We start from the raw sequence: 20114 nt of genomic DNA, 5'->3' as shown, positions 1-20114 counted from the left end.
GTACTCCTGTACTACACCTGCGTACTCCAAGGGAAATGATTCGGCAATGGGATAGAGAATACTCCGTACATATACATACATACCTCGGAAATACATTTTTTTATTTCATTTTTTGATAAGCCGCAAGCAAATTTGACTCTTGCCACCCTTACACCGCATATCGCCCCCTTTTTACTTTTTATTACCACTCTATTACCACTATTACCACTATTAACCACTACTCCAATCCCCATCCGCGTAACCTCGTTTCACCCCCCAATATGCGGGACTTGCTTAGGAAAGCGCCACTAATCAAATCAATCTAATCTCTACATCCTTCCATCTAAGATTATTTGTTGCGCCATCCCTTTATCTCATCTCACCATCTGATAAAAACTCGACCCTTCTCCATAATTCCCCGGCTTCGGCACCGCTTAGTCCCAAAACCACCCTTCCACTCTTCCACGCTTCCAAGTGGGATGTGGAGCATCTCCGACTAGAGTACCCTTAACACACACTTACTATTACAATTGACTTCCCAACGAAAGCTTCCGAGGAAGATCACAGGCAAAACTACACACTCTTGGATGCGAACACAAACACATCGCCATCCTCTGCCACAGTCATCACTTCTTACACCTCGCCCTTCACCCACAACCCAAACCGCAGCCATGCTCCGCCCAATGGCTATCCGAACGAAGACGACTTCGCACTGCATCCCCGAGGAGCCACCCGTCGACAACACCTCACCTCGGTCCGCCGTCCCATCCCTCACCTCCAACTCCTCCGCCGACGAAGAGGAGATCCCAAGCGTGCCACGCCGGCGCAGAGCATCCACCGTCCTGATCTCGCAGAATGCTGAAGATGCGAGGAGGATAATCGGCGAGAGCGGTACGAGGCTCATCGAGACATGCTGCGGCGGCGGATGCTGCATGTTGGCACCCAAGGCCGACTCGCAGTCATTCGAATATGTTCCTCTGCCCGACAACGACGCATTCCGTGCTCTTAAGTTGAACCTCGGACAGCTACCGAAGAAACTCACTGCCATCCACGAGTTGCCCGCGAAGACAGTCTCCCTCTCTCCCATCAGAGACAACAAGGCTCCCGCCATCGTTGGCGCAGACCCCGACGAAAAGCCATTCAACCCAGCCGTCGACCAGTCAATCGATTTTACCCCGCACACAGCCGAAATCGACGAAAAGTTACAACACACCCGCACCCCGACATCCAGCGAACACCCACCCAAGTTCGTCAAGCCGCACCCCCCATACGAAGTCTTCTCCGCCAAGATCTTCAACACCCGCGAGCTCACCCGCGCCGGCGCCCAAAAGCGAACCTTCCACTTCGACCTCGACGTCTCCGACTACCCCGCCGAGACAGGCGTCGACTTCAAAGTCGGCGGCGCCATCGGCGTCCAAGCCCCCAACGAAGACGAAATGGTAGAAGAGATAATGGACCTCCTCTCCATCCCCCGAGTAGCCCGCGACCGCGCCGTCCTCGTCACGACCACCAGCGGCCGCTGGCCCACCATCTGGGGCGAAGACAAACCCCGCTCCCTCGTCTCCACCCGCCGCGACCTCCTCACCTGGTGCGCAGACATCCAATCCTACCCCCCAACCAAAGCCCTCCTCCGCGTCCTCGCCGAATACACCACCGACCCCAACGAGCAAAAAATCCTCAACTACCTATGCTCCGCCGAAGGCCAGGGCAAATTCTGCGACCTCCGCACCGGCCCGCACCTCACCCTCGCACACCTCCTGCACGCGTTCCCCTCCGCAAAACCCCCGCTAGACCACCTCCTCGCGGTCCTCAAACAGCTAATGCCACGCTTCTACTCCCTCTCAAATGACCCGCACGAGAACTGCGTCCCGGTGAAGGGATGCTCCCGCCTCATCGAGATCGCAGTCACAGTCCACGAGACCGAGTCCTGGCGCGGCGACCGCACGGGCCTCAGCTCGGGATTCTTCGAGAGGCAGGCACGCAAATTTCTCGCTGCTGAAGCGAGGGGCGAGAAGCCTGACCTCAGAATCCCCATGTTCAAGGGTCTGATGAGTAACCCGCTCGCGCGCGAATTCATCTCCGACGGCCCTATGCTCCTGATCGGTGCTGGCGTCGGCGTCGCCCCCTTCCGCGGCTTCGTGCAGCGCCGTCTCAAGAGCGCGAATTGCGCGAATAAAGTCTGGGTCCTTCAAGGCGTGCGGGATTCGCTGCTCGACGAGTTGTATAGCGGCGAATGGGGCGTGCATGAGGATGAGGTGAAGAAAGTGGTGCAGTCGCGCACGGGGGTGGGGAGGTACGTGCAGGAGGAGGTGGTGGCGCAGAAGGATTTGTGTTGGTTCGTGATTAATGCGCTTGATGGACGGATCTTTGTGTGTGGGAGTAGTAAGGGGATGGGGGAGGGGGTGGAGTCGAGTCTGGTGCAGGTGGGCATGGAGATGGGGAATATGAGTCGCGCGGAGTCGGAGGAGTTTTGGAGGTTGAAGAAGGAGGCGGGGCAGTATATTGCGGAGACGTGGTAGGGAAGAGGTGGGGGGATTGGGAATGATGGATGTATGAATGAGGGGTATTTTGAGCAACTTGGGAAAACTCGGCGTTTTGGGGCGATGGCATTCGCATGTTGGCACAGTGTAGCTAGAGAAGCTTTGCTGGGGGAGGTTGGTTCTGTCCTTTGTACTGTACAATTGAATGGTGCGCGCACATAAACTTTATAGATAAACTTAGAGCCGCAATGGCATGGACATACAATGAGTGGAGATGGTTGGATGAGACTGCTGTATTGTGTTTGATTTGAGAATATTTGGATTCGGGTTCTATGTGTATACCCGTTCTGTCTATTTGTACAGAGTTGTGCCTTCCGTTACTCATCGGGATCTGGGATCTGTTGTTAGACCCTCCTCATTCCAGCGAGATCAGTCGCTCCCTGGCGGAGGGTTTCCTGTGACGACGGCTCAACCTGAGACTTATGAGACACAACCCCCAGCGGCTAATATAGAATATAAGGGATCTGTCCCCCACCTCCCTGCCGTACGACACAACGACAAGGCGATATATCCTGCCCTTCCAGTCCCCAACCGCTGCACCTTCCACCACCATCCCCCTCCATCCGTGGCATCCCATACCCAATCCCACTTGCCGCCATCCTTGCCCCCCAATTCCCCCCTCCCATCCCTCCAAAAATACAATATATGTCTCTCCTTCTCCTCCCCCTCCTCCTCACTTAAGCGTAAACTTCTGCCCCGCAATCACCGGCGCCGCCTTCTTCTCCGGCGCATTCTTCTTCCCACACACCGCGCACGCATTCGCGCGATACGCACATTTATTGCAGTATTTCCTCCCCGACTCGATCTTCGTGACGCATTCTTTGCCGGTGCATTTTGCGGCGTAGGCCGCGTAGGGGTTCTTGGCGGAGGCGGAGAGGAGTTTGCTCTAGCGGGGGGAGGTGTTAGTGAGGTGTCTTTTTGTTCGGTAGGAGGGCGAGCGAGGTGAGCTTACTTTGCCAATACTGGTTTGCCCCAAGGTCGCGGAGGTGGATTTGCCAACGCCACTACTCCCAGCTGAAGCGGTCTTGGTGCCGGCGGGGGAGCCGTAGTACATCTCGCTCTTCTTTTTGACGCCGGGCGTGGCGAGGGAGGTAGGCTTTGTGAGCTTTTGGCATTTTGCGCAGACCATCGTGGGCGGTTGGATTGGGGATGTTGGCGCGAGGCTGGGTGGTTGTGGAGGTGGGTTTGGAGAGTTGGGATGGACGGCTGGCCATCTGATAAGGATAGGATGGGGCGATAAAGGGTAACCGCGGATCAACTATTTTTCCATGCTCCAATCCAACATCCAACCGGTGCACGGACGGTTACAGCTCCTATTGTCAGCCTTGCCCTCCCATGCTTCAGCTTAAATATAACATCGGTCAATAACTCGTCGACGACCTCGTGGGAGTAGAATAAGCAACAGACTCTATTCAATCATGGCGGAACCGATGGAAGATTCAATAGACGGATCAGAGAATCCGTGACTACTCCTCTTCCAATTTAAATGCATCACAGCCCACTAATCACCCTACTAGACCCTTACAACCGCCCCAACCCTCACCACCCACCGCATCTTCATCCCGGGCCTCAACGGAGACCTTGGACGGCCACTCACTCTCTCTCCCAGACCCCCAGCTACAAAACCAAACCGACCCTACCCCCGCACCCGCCTTCACCGCCCTTCCTAGCCTCTCCCTCCCCGGCTCCTCCCACATTATCGTCCTCCCCGCCCTCCCGAACCTCGAACCAAACCCCTTCTCCCTATTCGCGGCCAACGATTCCGCGCCAGCCAACAACCAATCCCCTGTTCTCGCTGCAGCACAGCGTGTTTTTCCTGTCAACACCACCCGCTTGTCCCAGGCTGGTCAACGGCGTTCGATAAGGGCTAATCTGGGGCGCGCTTTCGACTTTGCTGCAGCACCGCGACCTAATCGCGGCATACAGAGGGTTTACTTCGATAACTCCCCCGCCCTCTTTCGTCACACCAATCCCCCACCTCTAGTGCCGTCCAACGCCCCCGCCCCCGCAACAGAACCCGTTGTCGCCGCCGCCTCCCCCCCCTCCACCACCGACAGCGAACCCAACCAGCAAGAGCTCGAACAACAACGTCAACAGCGGCGCCTCGAACGTCGGGAATTGCGACGTGACGACCGCCAGCGCCAGCGCGAAATCCGTCGCGAAGCCCGCCGCGAAGCCAGCCGCGAAGCGCGCAGAGAAGCCCGTCAACTCGAGAGCGACACCCGCCAACGCTCGCGCTGGCAGAGGCGCGCAGCAGCCGCCCACCCCAACTCGCCCATGCGACAAGCGCTCATAGTGCGCAGCCGCGAGAGGATCCGGGAAGAGCGGCGCGCGGGGGGACAACCGGAGAGGACCCCGGAGGCGCAGGGAACGCCGCCGGCTTTCGATTTAAGGTTCTTTGGGGGACGAGCGCCGAATACCGGGGAGGAGGAACGGGTGGCAAGGGAGCGGGCGCGGCTGGATGAGCAGCAGGCGGAGGCGATGGCGCAGGAGGAGCTGGAGCGCTTGGCGGCCGCGGGGGATCAGGATGCTATTGCTAGTGTAAGGCGACGTGTAGCGCCGGCGGCGCCAGGACCGCCCGTGGGCTTCGGTCCGGGGTTCGTGGAGATGACGTTTGAACAGGTCCCGGGGGCGGAGGGGATAGATGGTGAGATGGGTGGGGGTCCGGAGGAGGTACAGGATCCTGAACAACTGAGGGCTGCGAGGCTGGCTCACTTGGCAGAGCGTAACGCGTGGATAGCTGAGAGTGCGAGGGCTATGGGGGCGGGGTCAATGCTTGAGCGGATCAATATGGAGAGGAGGGAGAAGATGGCGAGGGAGAAGGAGGAGGCGAAGAGGGAGATGGAGGAGTTGCTTGAGAGGATGGCGGCGAAGAAGGGGAGGCAGGAGCGAGAGAGGTGGGCGGGGAGGGGGGGAGGGGCGCTGGAGAGGCTGAAGATTAGGGTTGGGGAGAGCTTTGGGGTGTTGGAGGGGGAAGTTGTGAGTATTTTTTTCTTTTTGCATTATTTTTTCCCCTCTTCTCTCCCATCCTTCCCATATCTTCACCACCATAGATACCAAACAACGCCACTAACACCCACAGGTCCTCGCACGCCACGCTCACGTACACCACACCGACCCCCCCGAAGCCCTCCTCAAATCCACCCGCGCCGCCGCCCGCGCCAACGCGCGCGCCGCCCACAAAGCCGCTAACGCCATATCCACGCCGCCCATCACCATCACGCCCGCCGAGAAAGAGGAGGTACAGCGCGCCGCCCGCGCCTTCGCCCTGGCTACAGAGGAGGAGCGGATAATGAACGCGATAAGGTCGGGGGTCCCCGTGGCGAGGCGAGGAGTGGCGGGGGTGATAAGGCAGGAGGTGCGGGAGGGACAGAGGGTGTTTATTCATGAGACTACGGAGGTTAGGACGGTGCCTGTGGGAGAGGGGGTGGTGGATGCGGAGAGTATTACGGAGGAGATAGAGAGGCGGAATTTGGAGGTTGAGAGGATGATGGTGCGGTTGGAGAGTCAGAGGGCGGGGGTGAGGAGGGGGGTGGCGGAGCTGACGAGGATGCGGGAGGAGGCGCGGGCGGCGGGGGTGGAACCGGAGAGAGATCAGGCGGTTGAGGAGGCGGTGGCGGAGATGGAGAGGACGGGGGTGGAGCTGGAGAGGAGGGCGGCGGAAGTGCGGATGCAGGGGGTTGAGCTGCAGAGGAGGAGGGCGGAGGTGGATGGGAGGAGGATGCTGGAGAGGGGGAGGGAGGAGCTGGAGAGGGCGGAGCGGGAGAGAAATGAGGCGGCTGGGCAGGAGGCGGAGGGTAGGGTTGTTGTTGTTGGTGCGGCAGGGAGGTTGACGCCGCATATGAGGCTGGCGCTGGTGGGGACGAGGGGGTTACGAGACGCGGCTGCTAATGCGCGCGCTGGGGTTGCGGAGGGGGAACCGTTGGAGGGAGCGAGGCTGGAGGAGGCGTGGAGTAGGTTGGCGGCGGGGAATGTGGAGGTGCTTGGGGAGGTGATGCGTGTGAATGGGGTGGATGAGATGGGGAGGGCGGAGGAGAGGAGTGCAGAAGCGGAAGAGACGTCAAGCGCTACGATTACAGTGCCACCAGCGGTTGAGGATGCGCAGGCTGAGATGCATAGGAGGGTGGGTGTGGTGGAGATGATTATAGGGAGGATGAGAGACGAGGGGGAGATGGTGGACGGTTGGGAGGTGTTTGAGGCGTTGGAGACGGCGATGGAGAGCCTGAGGGCGCAGGGTGATGGCCCGGTCCTGCTGGAGGGTGGGGGGGAGAGGTATCGCGAGGCGTTGGAGATGGTACAGATGCTTATGAGGGGGGGTCCGCGGGATGGTGAGGAGAGGTAGGGGTTTGGGGGGGAGGGGAGGTGTTTGTTATTATTTGGGGGTGCGTGGGTGGGTGCGAGGGTTTCTTTTTGAAGAGGGGGGGGGGTGGGGGGGGATTATACCACTTGTTCTAGATGATGGAAATGAGGGATGGGAGGGGGTTGATAGGTACTATGGTGCCATATAACGGATTAGTTGGAGGGGATAACAAGTATTATGCTACTATATAATTATTAATATACCGGAGGTTTATTTTGAAAAACAATCCCAGGAGGTCTCAAGGTTCATACGTATATAGTTCTTCATATATAACTAACAAACACAGCCCCCGACGTACCCACCAATTCCCCTGCTATCTCTTAAGGCGTTATCAACTCGGCCCTCGTGGCAGCTCACATCCTCGGGATTGGCAGCTGATGAAGCTACTGCCGCGGTCACGGCGGCTCGGCGGTTACTCACAGCGGGGGATTCTCATCGGCTATTGGTGTTATTCTACGGAGGGGAAGTGTTTGGTGGGTGAGCGGGGTTGATATATAAAACGCGGTTGTGCTCTTGGTAACTATATGAATTTATTATCTATCTACACAATATTAATCCTTCTTTCTGCTCGTTTTAAGGTACAGTATGTCTCGTAGTCTTAATCCAATAAATGCAGCTAGAGACGCGTTTTGTTGCTGCATGCTGCACAGTGCACGCAGCTCGATTGCAGCAGTCATATCCGTGAGAATGTAAAAAAAAGAGAGGCCAATTATGTCACCTCACTTTTTGGCGTTTATCCTGACAATTATTGGGCTGCGGCTCTCAGGCGGACAGAAATGATGGCACAGATGCCCTTGGGCGAGGTGCACAGCCAAAGCTCACGTGGGATCCTGGGCGGTTGAGGGAATTGAAAGCTGTATTTTGTTTCAATATCTGCTATGCGCAAAGGCACACGCAGTACGACCTGCCTCGCACCAACTTGCACCAAACTGTACGACTTGGCGGCGGAATCTATAGGCCCCTGTTGGACTATCTTCGTCCCTTCGTTGAGCGTTCCTGTGAATCGTCCCTCCTCTATCCTCCCTTTGCTCTCCCTCTCCATCCCAAACCCACATCCATCAGACACCAAACCCCGAACGCCACCAGCCCCAGAAATTCATAGTAAACCATCCTCCCAAACGCCTCACCCCCTCGTCCCAAACACCCTCTGTTGTTTTTTCTGAAAGAACAAATCCGTCCTACTACTACCCAGATTTATAATCTTCGGGCACCCATCGCGATCCCTCTCAAGGCGCGTGCACTCAAAGCAGTAGAACGCATCACTGATTCCCTCCCCGCCACACACGACGCACTTGTTCTGGTAGTTGCCGAAGCTGCACTCGTCGCAGATGCGCACGAGGGTTGTGGGGCGGACATAGGCGTCGCAGACGGGGCATTTGCCATCGCATTTGTCGCAGAGGCGGCCGAGGGAGATGCCGGGTTGCTTGCGGCACATTACGAGATCGCTGGAGAGGAATGTTAGCTTGTGTTTTGAGGGAAGGGGAGGGGGGCGACGTACGGATGATGGCGCGACATGGCTGCGGGTTTGTTTCCTGAGCTCTTTGCTTGTGCTTTTTCAGTTGTGTTTTTTGTTGTCGCTCTTTCGTAGGCCTATATTGTACCTAGAGCCTTGCTGTATCGTTTTCTTGTATGGTGGCAGGTATGTGGTTGTGTCGTGTGTAGTTCTCAAGCAAGACAGCCTTCCCCAGATTTATAAGATCGAAGCCGCCACCAACGCGGATAAACTATTCCCCACCTCCAATCCAGCAATCAAAGGTCGCTTGTACGCGGCCGCGTCGTTAGGATGCGCAGCGGGTTGGACTACGACGCATTGGGGACGTAAGCGAACAGGGATCATTTGAGGGATGTTTGAGAGTAAGAATAGCAACGTCAGGTTAGCTGCACTTCATTGCAGAAGCTCGACTTGTGAGATTTACGCTTCCTCGCATCATCAGGACCCCTATTTATTGGGTTCAGCTCCAGGTCCTCTTCACTGTCGCAAAAACCCACGATTTGAGCTAGCACGGGACCTGAATCCGACTGTGTCTGACCCCCGAAACTTTATTGAGGCTGTGTTATACGAGATATCCAAGAACATCGTGGCTTTCGCGACTGGCGACGACATTGCGACGTACGACAAAACAATACGGCTCATTGCATCGGCATCATCTATGATTGGGCTGGGAGAGATCACCTACTCCGACTGCGACGCCCAATAGCTTCTCCAGCATGGCTGGGCGGACTCCAGGGGCATCGTCCAGCAACCGCGACGACCTGCTCCTCGACCTGAACGACTATGACCAGCCGGCGTACCATGGAGGCAGCCGGCCTACGATGAACGATGAGGACATGCTGCGGGCATATAACGCGGACCACGATGATACGCAGCCGCGACCGTCAGTTTCATACGATGACTTTGTTGGATCTAGTTCTGGGCCGTCGGGAGTCTCGATGAGGGATCTACCTGGAAGGCCAGGAAACTTCAATCGCGGTGGCTCGGACCCGTATAATAACAATGACATAACGAGGACGAACACCAGCCAGACGTCTGGGCTGGGGAATTATGACCGGTATGGCGACGATGGGGATGGATATCCGGATGATACGGATTCGATGTACTATAATGGGGGGGAACCGGCGGGCGGACGACCTGGCCAGCGGACATCTAAACCGCTGAACAGGAATAGTGTGATGAGTATGGGAGGAGGACTGATGGGAAAGGCAAAGACCATGCTGGGCATGGCACCAGCGTATTCAGAGATGGACCTACCACTCACAGAACCGGGAGCGCAAGCAAGAGCCGACGATCCGGGTTTGGGAGCGCCAAAGAAAGAGCACAAGGCCTTTGATCTCGGCAACTTCAAGTTCGGCTTTGGCAGAGGGAAGCCAGACCCTTCGACTCTTGGACCGCGGTTAATATACCTGAACAATCCTCCGGCGAACAGTGCGAACAAGTTCTCCAGCAACCACGTCTCGACAGCCAAGTACAACGTCGCCACCTTCTTACCCAAGTTCCTCTTTGAGCAGTTCAGCAAATACGCCAACCTGTTCTTCTTATTCACTGCTGGTCTACAGCAGATCCCCAACATCTCACCTACGAATCAATATACCACCATTGGACCTCTTATAGTTGTGCTGTGCGTCTCTGCGATTAAGGAGCTGGTGGAGGATTACAGGAGAAAGTCGGCAGACAAACAATTGAACTACTCGAAAACGAAGGTCCTCCGTGGGTCATCATTCCAGGATACTACGTGGGTCAATGTCGCCGTGGGAGATATTCTACGGATTGAGTCTGAGGAGTCGTTTCCCGCGGATTTGGTCTTGCTTGCCAGTTCGGAACCCGAAGGTTTATGCTACATCGAAACGGCGAACTTGGACGGGGAGACGAATCTCAAGATCAAGCAGGCTATCCCCGAAACGTCTGAGATTGTCAGCCCTACAGAGTTGAGCAGGTTGGGTGGCAAGCTCAAGTCGGAACAGCCGAATAGCAGTCTTTATACGTACGAAGCTACGCTCACCATGCAAGCTGGAGGCGGAGAGAAGGAACTGCCTCTCCAACCTGATCAGCTTCTACTTAGAGGAGCTACCCTGCGAAATACCCCTTGGGTTTACGGAATTGTTGTCTTCACGGGCCACGAGACGAAGCTGATGCGAAACGCCACTGCGGCGCCTATCAAGAGAACCGCAGTTGAGCGCCAGCTGAACCTACAGATTCTCATGCTCATCAGCATCTTGCTTATTCTGAGTGTGCTCGGCACGGTTGGAGATATTATCTCACGACAGAGGTTCTCTGAGAAGCTCCAGTATCTCCAGTTGGAGATTCCAAGCGGCATAGCGGCCAATGCCAAGACCTTCTTCTTCGACATGTTTACGTTCTGGGTTCTCTTCTCGGCCCTCGTCCCTATCTCGCTGTTCGTGACGATTGAAATTGTCAAGTACTACCAGGCGATGCTCATCAGCGACGACCTCGACATGTACTATGATGTCAACGACACCCCAGCCGTCTGCCGGACATCGAGTCTGGTGGAGGAACTGGGACAAGTCGAGTATATCTTCTCGGACAAGACAGGCACTCTCACATGCAACCAGATGGAGTTCAAGCAGTGCTCTATTGGCGGCATCCAATATGCGACTGAGGTCCCAGAAGACCGCAGAGCTACGACTCAGGACGGCATGGAGGTTGGCATCCATGATTTCGCCAGGCTAAAGGAGAACCTAAAGACCCACGAGTCGTCAAATGCCATTCACCACTTCCTAGCACTTCTAGCAACCTGCCACACCGTCATCCCCGAAAGACTCGAGGAGAAGGGTGGAAAGATCAGATACCAAGCCGCGTCACCCGATGAGGGTGCCCTGGTAGAAGGCGCCGTGCTCATGGGCTACGAGTTCACAGCCCGCAAGCCGCGGTCGGTACAGATCGTAGTCGACAACCAGGAGCTAGAATACGAGCTTCTCGCCGTCTGCGAATTCAACTCGACCAGGAAACGTATGTCTGCCATCTTCCGCTGTCCCGACGGAAAGGTCAGATGCTACTGTAAGGGTGCCGATACCGTCATCCTCGAGCGTCTGTCTCCTGATAACCCGCACACCGACGTGACGCTCCAACATCTCGAGGAGTACGCCACGGAGGGTCTACGCACGCTCTGCCTCGCCATGCGCGAGATCCCCGAGCAGGAATTCCAGGAGTGGTGGCAGGTGTACGACAAGGCTCAGACGACCGTCAGCGGCAACCGCGCGGACGAACTGGATAAAGCTGCTGAGCTTCTGGAGCGCGACTTCTACCTACTCGGCGCTACGGCTATCGAGGATCGTCTCCAGGACGGCGTGCCAGAGACGATTCACACCCTCCAGGAAGCTGGGATCAAGGTGTGGGTCCTGACAGGCGACAGACAGGAGACAGCCATCAACATCGGAATGAGCTGCAAGCTGATCAGCGAAGACATGACCCTCATGATAGTCAACGAAGTCGACGCCCCCTCCACCCGCGACAACCTCAAGAAGAAACTCGACGCCATCCGCAGCCAAGGTGCCGGCCAGCTCGAGCTCGAAACCCTTGCCCTCGTCATCGACGGGAAATCCCTCACCTATGCCCTCGAAAAGGACCTGGAGAAGGATTTCCTCGACCTCGCCGTCATGTGCAAAGCCGTCATCTGCTGCCGTGTCTCCCCGCTCCAGAAAGCCCTCGTCGTCAAGCTGGTTAAGAAACATCTCAAGGCTATCCTCCTCGCTATCGGCGACGGCGCTAATGACGTCTCTATGATCCAGGCTGCGCACATTGGTGTCGGTATTAGTGGTATGGAAGGTCTACAGGCTGCTCGTAGCGCCGATGTTAGTATCGCGCAGTTCAGGTACCTCCGGAAACTCCTCCTCGTCCACGGCGCGTGGAGTTACCAGCGCATTAGTAAGGTTATCCTATACTCGTTCTACAAGAACATTGTCCTCTACATGACGCAGTTCTGGTACGTCTTCCAAAACGTCTTCTCGGGAGAAGTCATCTACGAGTCCTGGACCCTATCCTTCTACAACGTCGTCTTCGCCGTGCTGCCCCCCTTCGCAATGGGTATTTTCGACCAGTTCATCTCGGCCCGCTTGCTGGATCGATACCCGCAACTGTACCAACTAGGCCAAAAGGGCGTGTTTTTCAAAATGCACAGTTTTGCCGCCTGGGTCCTAAATGGCTTCTACCACTCTCTGATTCTCTACGTCGCCGCGGAAGCAATCTGGTGGCGCGACCTCCCCCAGTCAGACGGCCGCATCGCAGGCCACTGGGTCTGGGGCACCGCGCTGTACACCGCCGTTCTGGTCACCGTTCTGGGCAAAGCAGCCTTGGTGACAAATACCTGGACCAAGTACCACGTGATGTCCATCCCCGGCTCGCTGGTGATCTGGATGGTGTTCATCCCCGTATACGGCACCGTGATGCCATTGGCGAAGATCTCGAGGGAGTTTGAGGGCGTGATTCCGCGGCTGTTTACGAGTCCGGTGTTTTGGCTGCAGATTTTAGCGTTGCCGGTGCTTTGTCTGACGAGGGATTTCGCGTGGAAGTATGCGAAGAGGATGTATTATCCGCAGACTTATCATCATATTCAGGAGATTCAGAAGTATAATATTCAGGATTATCGGCCGAGGTTTGTCTCCCTTTCCCCCTTTCCTTTCCCTCCTTTTCCATCTCTCCCCTTTTCATCCTCCCCCCTTCCCCATACTCTTTTCCCCCTTCACCTCCAACCCCCTTTCATCACCACCCCTTTTTGATAACGTGTACTAACGACGGCAACAGGATGGAACAATTCCAAAAAGCAATCCGCAAAGTCCGCCAGGTCCAGCGCATGCGCAAACAGCGCGGCTACGCCTTCTCCCAAGCCGACGAGAGTCAGACCCGCGTCCTGAACGCGTACGACACCACCCGCGAGCGCGGACGGTATGGCGAGATGATCGGAGCTGGGAAGGTGGGGGGGAGGTAGTTTGGCCTTTGCCTTGCACCTTACCTCCTTACCCCTTGCCGCACCTCATCACTCCTTGATTAAGTTGGAGTTGATGAGTGGGAGGGGAGGGTGACGAATGCGAGGGTGATAGGGGGGTTGACGGTGGGAGTGGAGGAAACGAAAAGGGGAGAGGGAGGATTATCTAAGCGTTGTCTTTCTTGTGTAGATACTACGCGTTTTCTGTGGCTGTGTCTGCGGTGGTATATTTATTTTTTTCTTTCTTATCTAGCACTGAAGCGATGCTGGGGGGTGGAAAGGGATGGATGGATGGATGGGGGATACTTGTACGATGAACGATTAGAATTGGGAAGGGAAGTGGGGAGGGTTGGGGGTGTATTGAATGAATAGGATTTGAGTTGAATCTCGGAATGGAGTTGAGTGTGAAGATGGAGTTGATTGAATGTGTATGTTAACGTGCATGTCCATGTCCAGACGATGTCGAAGGTGAACTGGATACCAAGTCCATGTCAACTCGGTATTCGAGTCACTCCTCATTCTACCACCCGTCTCCGTGCCGTCTCTCCCGCTGTCTCATCTGCATGCCATCGTCCTCGTGCCTCCCGAGTTGTGCGGGGGATAGCTGCTTCTCGATCTCATCTCGGCTTTACACCACCGCCGCTGCCGATGGATGGATGGGAGATGCCGTGTCATGTGTGTCACCAGCACCTCCACATCCACCCATCTGTGCTCTAGAATGTACACCACACAACACAACACTACTCCACACCACCCCGCTGCGCTGTGACTCAAAGAAATCTAAAAGTCAATCGAGATGTCAAAGTAGTGGAAAAAACAGTCAATGCGTGGTCGAGATCGTAGAGTGTGGAGGGGACGTCCCGACATCGGAGGTCCGAGGCCGAAGGGGGGGTAGATCCCAAGGTTGCGGTCATATATCACTTTTATTTTTTGGAGGGGAGGTAGATAGATAGATACTCTGTTGGGATGGGATGTACTTTATGTATACTACTACTACTAGACTGTTTTCTTTGATCTCTTGACCTCTTGACCCTTTTTTTTTGGGATGTACGGGACTGGATTGGGGATTGGGGATTGAGGTAGCTAGTTACTTACCTTGCTGGGTACTTACTTACTCTGGGGTGCAGTAGTTTGAATACAATAGTCTGCTCATACAGTAGTCTGCTCAACAGCTTCAAGAGCGGAAGGGATGTGATCACAGCACAGCCCTCCCCTTCCGCGACACCCGGGGAGATACAGTAGATATGTGGCCTTGTTGGCTCCCTAGCTGGGGATGGGAGACGCGTCGTCGTCGTGTGTACGTGTGGGCTTGAATGGTGGTAGCCTTGGGGGGTGGTACGGGATAGTAAGTGGACGGGATAGGTAAGTGGTTGCCTTTGGAGATAAATTGTGGTTGTGGATGTGGTGTATGTGGTGTATTCTGTGTGGTCTGTGGTAAGTGGTGGGTGGTGTCTGGTATCTGGGATTGGGGATATTTCGGGTGGTTTGTGGTAGCCTTGGGGGGTACGGGTACGATGCCGGTGGTGGTGGTGGGAGGTTTTAGAGGTGAGAGCTTGACCTTGGATTGATTGACCTTGGGGGTTTGGGGGTACAGTAGGGAAGGCGTAGAGGACCTTGGAAGGTTTGTACTGTAGGGACGGACGGGACCTTGCGTGTGCGGTCTGGCTGGCTGGGTATGTTGTATGTGGTGTATAGTGACGACCTTGAAAGTTGTAGTTGTAGTAGTAGTATAGAGGGCAGATAGATATGCATATACCCAAATCCTGTAATCATCCAGACACGCATCTATCTGCCTTGGTTTCCAATATAGATATTCAAACTGATATTCACCCCCACCTTCTCAACGTCAATTCAACAACAGGCAGGCAAATCAGGGTTCAAAACCTACCCTCAACTCACCTCCCATCGCCATCCAATCCAGCACAATTCCCAAAAATAAAAAATGTAACACAAATCTCGGTCTAGAACTTTTTCTTACAAGGCACAAGCACAACGTGCAACACACACTCAATTCCCCTACGTCCTTGTGTGTAGCGTGGTGTGGGTAGATTGCGGGGACTGTAAGGTACAACCCCCGATCTAAGTATATCAACGGATCGGGGTGGCAGTGCCGAACAGCCAGTTCTAGAGCACACGTGGGTAGCTACGGACGGTGTTATTTGACCCTCCCTCCCCCCGCGCGCTCGGAAGATGGGTAGGCCCGGGTCGGTAGTTCGGAGGGATACAAAATACAAATACACTTTTCTCCATAGTACGGGATTAGAAGTAAGTACCGTACCGCCGTAGCATGGCATGGCAGGGAGGATAGGATAGGATGGGTTTCTGTGTGTGGAAGGCAAGCAAGCATCGTGCGTGGGTGAGTGGTGGTCCGTGGGGGTACGATCGATTCGATTCGATTAGTAGGGTGGGATCGGAGAGATGGAGATGGAGATGGGGGGAATCGATAGAGCGGATAAGGAGGAAGTCGGGGGAGGGACATCATCAGAGGATAACGCCATACCACCATACACTGTAGTAATCAGACACACGACCTGTCTATTCTGACGTTCTGACGTTCTCTCTGACGTGCCTTACATAACCCCCTTTCCCATCGTTTACCTATGGTTTTCCTTTGTAGGGGTTCCGCTGCTATTGCGCAATCGTCGGCTTAGAAGGTGGGTGTGTATATACTGTACTTGTACTTACTCCCCGTCGTTCCGTCGAGACCGTCGAGACCGTTGGGTGTTGGGGTGGTCGGCGGTTTGGATCGGAGGCGCCATTTGATGGGTGGGATTGCGGAATTTTGGCTGTGTGATGGGGTGTGTGATGTGCTGTGCTGTGGGTGTGATGTGAGTGTGATGTGCTGTGGTGAGTGGTGGTAGTTGGGTGGTACATGTACCTGGGTGGTTTCTATATGGTGATACTTGTACCTTGGTAGGTTATATCTGTGTGTTGCATCAGGATATATGCTGTAAGAAGTCTGTATGTATGTGTGTACGCGTGTATATGCATATCAGGTACAGGAACGGGGATGGAAGTAAGTTGTGTATGTATGACAATAATGGAGTGACAGAGTGCGTATAGCATAGAGCGTATAGCATAGAGTGGTACAGCACAATACTTCTGTTTCGTCGACTATTGAGCACGTTTCGGACATCCGCACGCACGCTTCGGACATTCGCTCTTTCGCACCATTCGCACGTTTCGACTTCCTTCTCTCGTCTCTCGTCTCTCTTCTTTGTTCCCTTCCCTTCCGTGCGTATGTGCGTGCGTGTGCGTGCGTGTCTTACTAACAATAGTACTGGTGGAGGGTAGTAAGTAGTAGTGGGCAGCCGTGGTAGTCATCTCACCTACGCACCAGCGTCTCGGCCTCATACACGTGTAGTCTATCCCCATAGTAAATCCATAGTAAACAGCAAAAAAAAAAGAGTACATGACTCCATTGAAAAAAAATACCGTACCACCGCAGTACATTACTCTAAAATACCATACCTACCTTGCTGTCAAATGAAAACTCACTCCCACCCAGTCATTCAGCCCTGCACGCCTTTTTGGGTACTGGACAACAAGGGTTATCCATCCCGTACAGTCAGATCGTCAGATCCATCCGTGTCCATCCAAGTCTCCCATCCCTCAGAGCTGAGGGCGCTTGGAGAGTGGGATGGATTATTGAGATAATTTTCAAGGAAGAGAGTTACCCTCCGGGCTGCTACGCGGTCCACGTCAGAGCACGTTTTTTATGGGAGATATATGGGTCTACACAGGATAATGGAGTCAACAAGATAAAATAGAAGTAAAAATAAAAATTCTCCTCGCACGATTGAGTATGAGCAATGGCGTAGAGTAGTGGGGGGATTAGAGACACCGGCGAGACAACGGAGGCTGCGGGAATGGGGAAAGAATGCCATAGATGGGTACTTGTTCACAGTATGGGAGTTAGCATACTGTCATCAAGTACCGTTATGGTGGGAGAATGGCATAATGTGAGGTATGGGATGGCCCACACATGGCATAATCGTAGGGAGAAAGAGAACTTGTATCTATCTGTGGAGAAGCTGGACAAGATACCTACGAAGGCGTAAATAGCACAATAGCCATAGAGGATGGTGGAAGCTGGCCATGTGTGGTACATCTGCCACGTACAAATAATAGGTGCGAGCGCATGTACCCCCAATGCCAGACCAGTCAACGGACAGTAAACGACCTCTGCCTGGGCTGAGAATTGTGGAATTGTGGGGTGGAGGTGATGCAACTACGGATTATGTACTTTTTCCAGTGAGAAGTACATCAATCGGACAAAGTACAGTACGAGAGGAAAAGATGGTGGGGTTTTTGCTGGCACGCTCGCCATTTGACTCACGATGGTGGATTGCTAAGGTACATACACACCCAGAAACTCTCTGACCATCCATTCATCCATACATATAAAGACTGAAGCCTTCCTTTGTTTCCCACGATGATGAATAATATATAACTACTCACACACACACACAGACACGCACAGTTAAAAACAAACAGTTAATAACTTCTGCTTCAATTATCCTTCATTTACTCGGATTACTCACCCTTATCACTCTCACATCTTACCTATCGACCACGACCCCCATCTCCGATCTCGCGGCTAGACTCAACTCACACAACAACCTTATCTATCCGCCATTCCTTGCCCACACTCAGCTCTCCCCACAAGCCACAGATAAGGGAAAAGACACACACACATACACATACGAGCATTACATGCCAGATAGAGAAAGACGCAGGATCCATTCAATTTCCCCATCCAGCATCCCGTCTGCACCCGTCCGAAGTCGATAATCGATAATCATCGGATTCCTGTTATCAGAGTCATATCGGGATCTCATATATATCAACCCCCCACGACCCCTCCAGTCGTCGACGCTTCTCACTTCATACCACTCACCACCACACTACCAAACTTCAAACTCTGAACACAAATAACCAAGAAAACGCTCTCACCAAACCAAACAGCCACCACCAAACAAACCACCAACCCGCAATCCTGGCCCCTATAACCCTCACCTCCCCCCCTCCCTCCCCCCACGCCACCCGCCCTTCCACCTCCCGCCAACCCCGCCGCAAATCCTCCTCGCACCGCCCAATGCTCTTCCGTCGCAGCACGCAAGAGCGCGAGCGCCGCGGGCGCGCCGCTCGTTCAGCTGAGGAAGAAGAATTCGCTGCTGAGGGTGGTGATGAGAGTTTCTTGGACTTCTGGTATGTTACACTCTCCTAACAAGCAAGAATTGGGGAATAGAAAGCTAACAATCAATAGCACATACTGCGATTCCCAACTCCCCCCAACCCCCCACCAAAACACCCTCTACTGCTCCGAACGCTGCCGCCAACTAGACCACCCCGCCTCCTCTCACACCACCTTCCTCCCCACCTCCCCACCACCGTCACCCTACCTCTCGCCAACATACAACCACCCCGCCTCGCCCACCACAACCGCCAACCCCGGTCGGGACATCATCCCGCGTCTCTCACCTACCCTCTCCTCTCCCTCCCTCTACATCCCTCCCACCGCGCTCGCCAGTCTCCGCTCGATAAGCTCGGGGATCGCACGACGAGCTGAGAGGGATCACCCGAGTCCGCCGGAGTCGTCGGATGAGGACTCTGATGGCGTGGTGTGGGCGTATAGGGGGAAGAGTGGGAGTAAGGGGTATTTTGGCGTTGTGTCGAGTCCGGGGGAGAGGCCGTTGCCGAGTCGCGGGGGGTGGGGGGGGAGGACGAGGAGTGTGGATTTGATTACGCCTGTTGGTGGGATTTGAGTCTGCTCTCGTTTCTTCCTCTATCCTACTCTCGCGAGTTTGGGTTGAGATCATACGTTCTGGGAATATTGGGGAAGGAAAGCATTTGCATGGGGGTTTTTACGATTGGGAGCATGGGATTGGGTATATCACAATAGCGACTTGGGAAATTTTTGGGAAATCATGATATGATTGATGGGATTTACATATGGGTATATATGGATATGACACACGATACGACCGGGGAGGCTGGTAACCACAGGACAGCGAGGAAAGTAGGATAGAATTAATATATATAATAATAACAACCACTCATCAACAAACAAACAGACAAAAAAAAACTTTTTTCTTTGATGAGTGATTGATGGTGGTAGTGGTGGGTGACGACATGGTGTTTCAGTAGGCGGGTGGGTTGGGAAGGTGAGACAAGGTGTTTAGCCTTGTGGTGGGTAGTGACGAGGAGGAGGATGAGGTTGAGAAGGATGTTTGGGAAAAATATGGGGGGGGTAGATGGGTATTACCGGGTTGTTGGGAATATTTGAATCAAGAAGTGGCTTCTTTTGTTCTGGATCTAATAGCTTGTGTGGGAGGAATCCGTCATTTATATTTTTGCTTTTCAAAAAAGAGGTGGAATATATAAATAAATTATCCCGCCAAAAAAATATTATAGCATCGAGGAAAAATAGCTTCCTCTCATGTAGCCCCCCAAGATATAGATTCAGCAAGAATCCAACATGGGAAGAGACTCAGCATGTCAATTTCCATCACATACTCCAGTGAAAAAAACACTTCTGATATAACAGTTCCTCCCCTCCCACACCATAATAGCCCCCCCACACGTTACACAAACCCCCACCGACAAAAAAACCCAAATCTCCATCACACATATAGACTTCCCTCATCGCGCTACTGCAAACCATAGCTCCAATGGCGCAATGGTAGCGCGCAAGACTTCTACTATAAGTTGAATGAAATAGTTCACGTGATATCTTGAGGTTGAGGGTTCGAGCCCCTCTTGGAGTGCGATTTCGCATTTTTATTTTGCATTTTG

General features: G+C 54.1%; 6 protein-coding genes and 1 non-coding gene across 7 annotated transcripts; 5 read left to right on the top strand and 2 right to left on the bottom strand.

Moving 5' to 3' along the window:
* The first annotated feature begins 142 nt into the window (after positions 1-142).
* VE01_02978 (uncharacterized protein) lies at positions 143-2752 on the top strand. Its single transcript, XM_018272478.2, has one exon. The coding sequence runs from the start codon at positions 567-569 to the stop codon at positions 2496-2498; it is 1932 nt and encodes a 643-aa protein (XP_018133258.2). The 5' UTR covers positions 143-566; the 3' UTR covers positions 2499-2752.
* A 381-nt stretch (positions 2753-3133) lies between these two features.
* Positions 3134-3701, bottom strand: VE01_02977 (uncharacterized protein). The gene is made up of 2 exons (XM_018272477.2): positions 3472-3701; positions 3134-3405 (listed from the first exon to the last, which is right to left on the bottom strand). Exons 1-2 carry the CDS (start codon positions 3646-3648, stop codon positions 3193-3195), a joined length of 390 nt encoding a protein of 129 aa, XP_018133259.1. The 5' UTR covers positions 3649-3701; the 3' UTR covers positions 3134-3192.
* A 157-nt stretch (positions 3702-3858) lies between these two features.
* VE01_02976 (uncharacterized protein) lies at positions 3859-6861 on the top strand (the record flags this gene model as incomplete). The annotated part of the gene is made up of 3 exons (XM_018272476.2): positions 3859-3981; positions 4037-5498; positions 5602-6861. Exons 1-3 carry the CDS (start codon positions 3938-3940, stop codon positions 6859-6861), a joined length of 2766 nt encoding a protein of 921 aa, XP_018133260.1. The 5' UTR covers positions 3859-3937.
* Positions 6862-7389: 528 nt separating this feature from the next.
* On the bottom strand, positions 7390-8529 carry VE01_02975 (uncharacterized protein). The gene is made up of 2 exons (XM_018272475.2): positions 8378-8529; positions 7390-8324 (listed from the first exon to the last, which is right to left on the bottom strand). The coding sequence occupies exons 1-2, from the start codon at positions 8392-8394 to the stop codon at positions 8003-8005; spliced, it is 339 nt and encodes a 112-aa protein (XP_018133281.1). The 5' UTR covers positions 8395-8529; the 3' UTR covers positions 7390-8002.
* A 212-nt stretch (positions 8530-8741) lies between these two features.
* On the top strand, positions 8742-13771 carry VE01_02974 (uncharacterized protein). Its single transcript, XM_018272474.2, has 2 exons — positions 8742-12986; positions 13136-13771. The coding sequence occupies exons 1-2, from the start codon at positions 9088-9090 to the stop codon at positions 13317-13319; spliced, it is 4083 nt and encodes a 1360-aa protein (XP_018133282.1). The 5' UTR covers positions 8742-9087; the 3' UTR covers positions 13320-13771.
* A 4581-nt stretch (positions 13772-18352) lies between these two features.
* Positions 18353-19371, top strand: VE01_02973 (uncharacterized protein). The gene is made up of 2 exons (XM_018272473.2): positions 18353-18527; positions 18586-19371. Exons 1-2 carry the CDS (start codon positions 18415-18417, stop codon positions 19082-19084), a joined length of 612 nt encoding a protein of 203 aa, XP_018133278.1. The 5' UTR covers positions 18353-18414; the 3' UTR covers positions 19085-19371.
* A 613-nt stretch (positions 19372-19984) lies between these two features.
* Positions 19985-20087, top strand: VE01_02972 (the record flags this gene model as incomplete). Its single annotated transcript has 1 exon — positions 19985-20087. It is a non-coding gene; the product is annotated as a tRNA-Arg (tRNA).
* Between the last annotated feature and the right edge of the window lie 27 nt (positions 20088-20114).

The sequence above is a fragment of the Pseudogymnoascus verrucosus genome (assembly GCF_001662655.1).
Source record: "Pseudogymnoascus verrucosus strain UAMH 10579 unplaced genomic scaffold scaffold_7, whole genome shotgun sequence".
NCBI classification, from domain to species: domain Eukaryota; kingdom Fungi; phylum Ascomycota; class Leotiomycetes; order Thelebolales; family Thelebolaceae; genus Pseudogymnoascus; species Pseudogymnoascus verrucosus.
This window is presented reverse-complemented; position numbering and strand designations above follow the sequence as displayed.

Coding starts and splice junctions, on each gene's coding strand:
- VE01_02974 (XM_018272474.2), top strand. CDS start 9,088: ATGGCTGGGCGGACTCCAGGGGCATCGTCCAGCAACCGCGACGACCTG. Junction 12,987..13,135: donor ATTCAGGATTATCGGCCGAG/GTTTGTCTCCCT, acceptor CGACGGCAACAG/GATGGAACAATTCCAAAAAG.
- VE01_02978 (XM_018272478.2), top strand. CDS start 567: ATGCGAACACAAACACATCGCCATCCTCTGCCACAGTCATCACTTCTT.
- VE01_02973 (XM_018272473.2), top strand. CDS start 18,415: ATGCTCTTCCGTCGCAGCACGCAAGAGCGCGAGCGCCGCGGGCGCGCC. Junction 18,528..18,585: donor GAGAGTTTCTTGGACTTCTG/GTATGTTACACT, acceptor AACAATCAATAG/CACATACTGCGATTCCCAAC.
- VE01_02977 (XM_018272477.2), bottom strand. CDS start 3,648: ATGGTCTGCGCAAAATGCCAAAAGCTCACAAAGCCTACCTCCCTCGCC. Junction 3,406..3,471: donor GGCAAACCAGTATTGGCAAA/GTAAGCTCACCT, acceptor TCCCCCCGCTAG/AGCAAACTCCTCTCCGCCTC.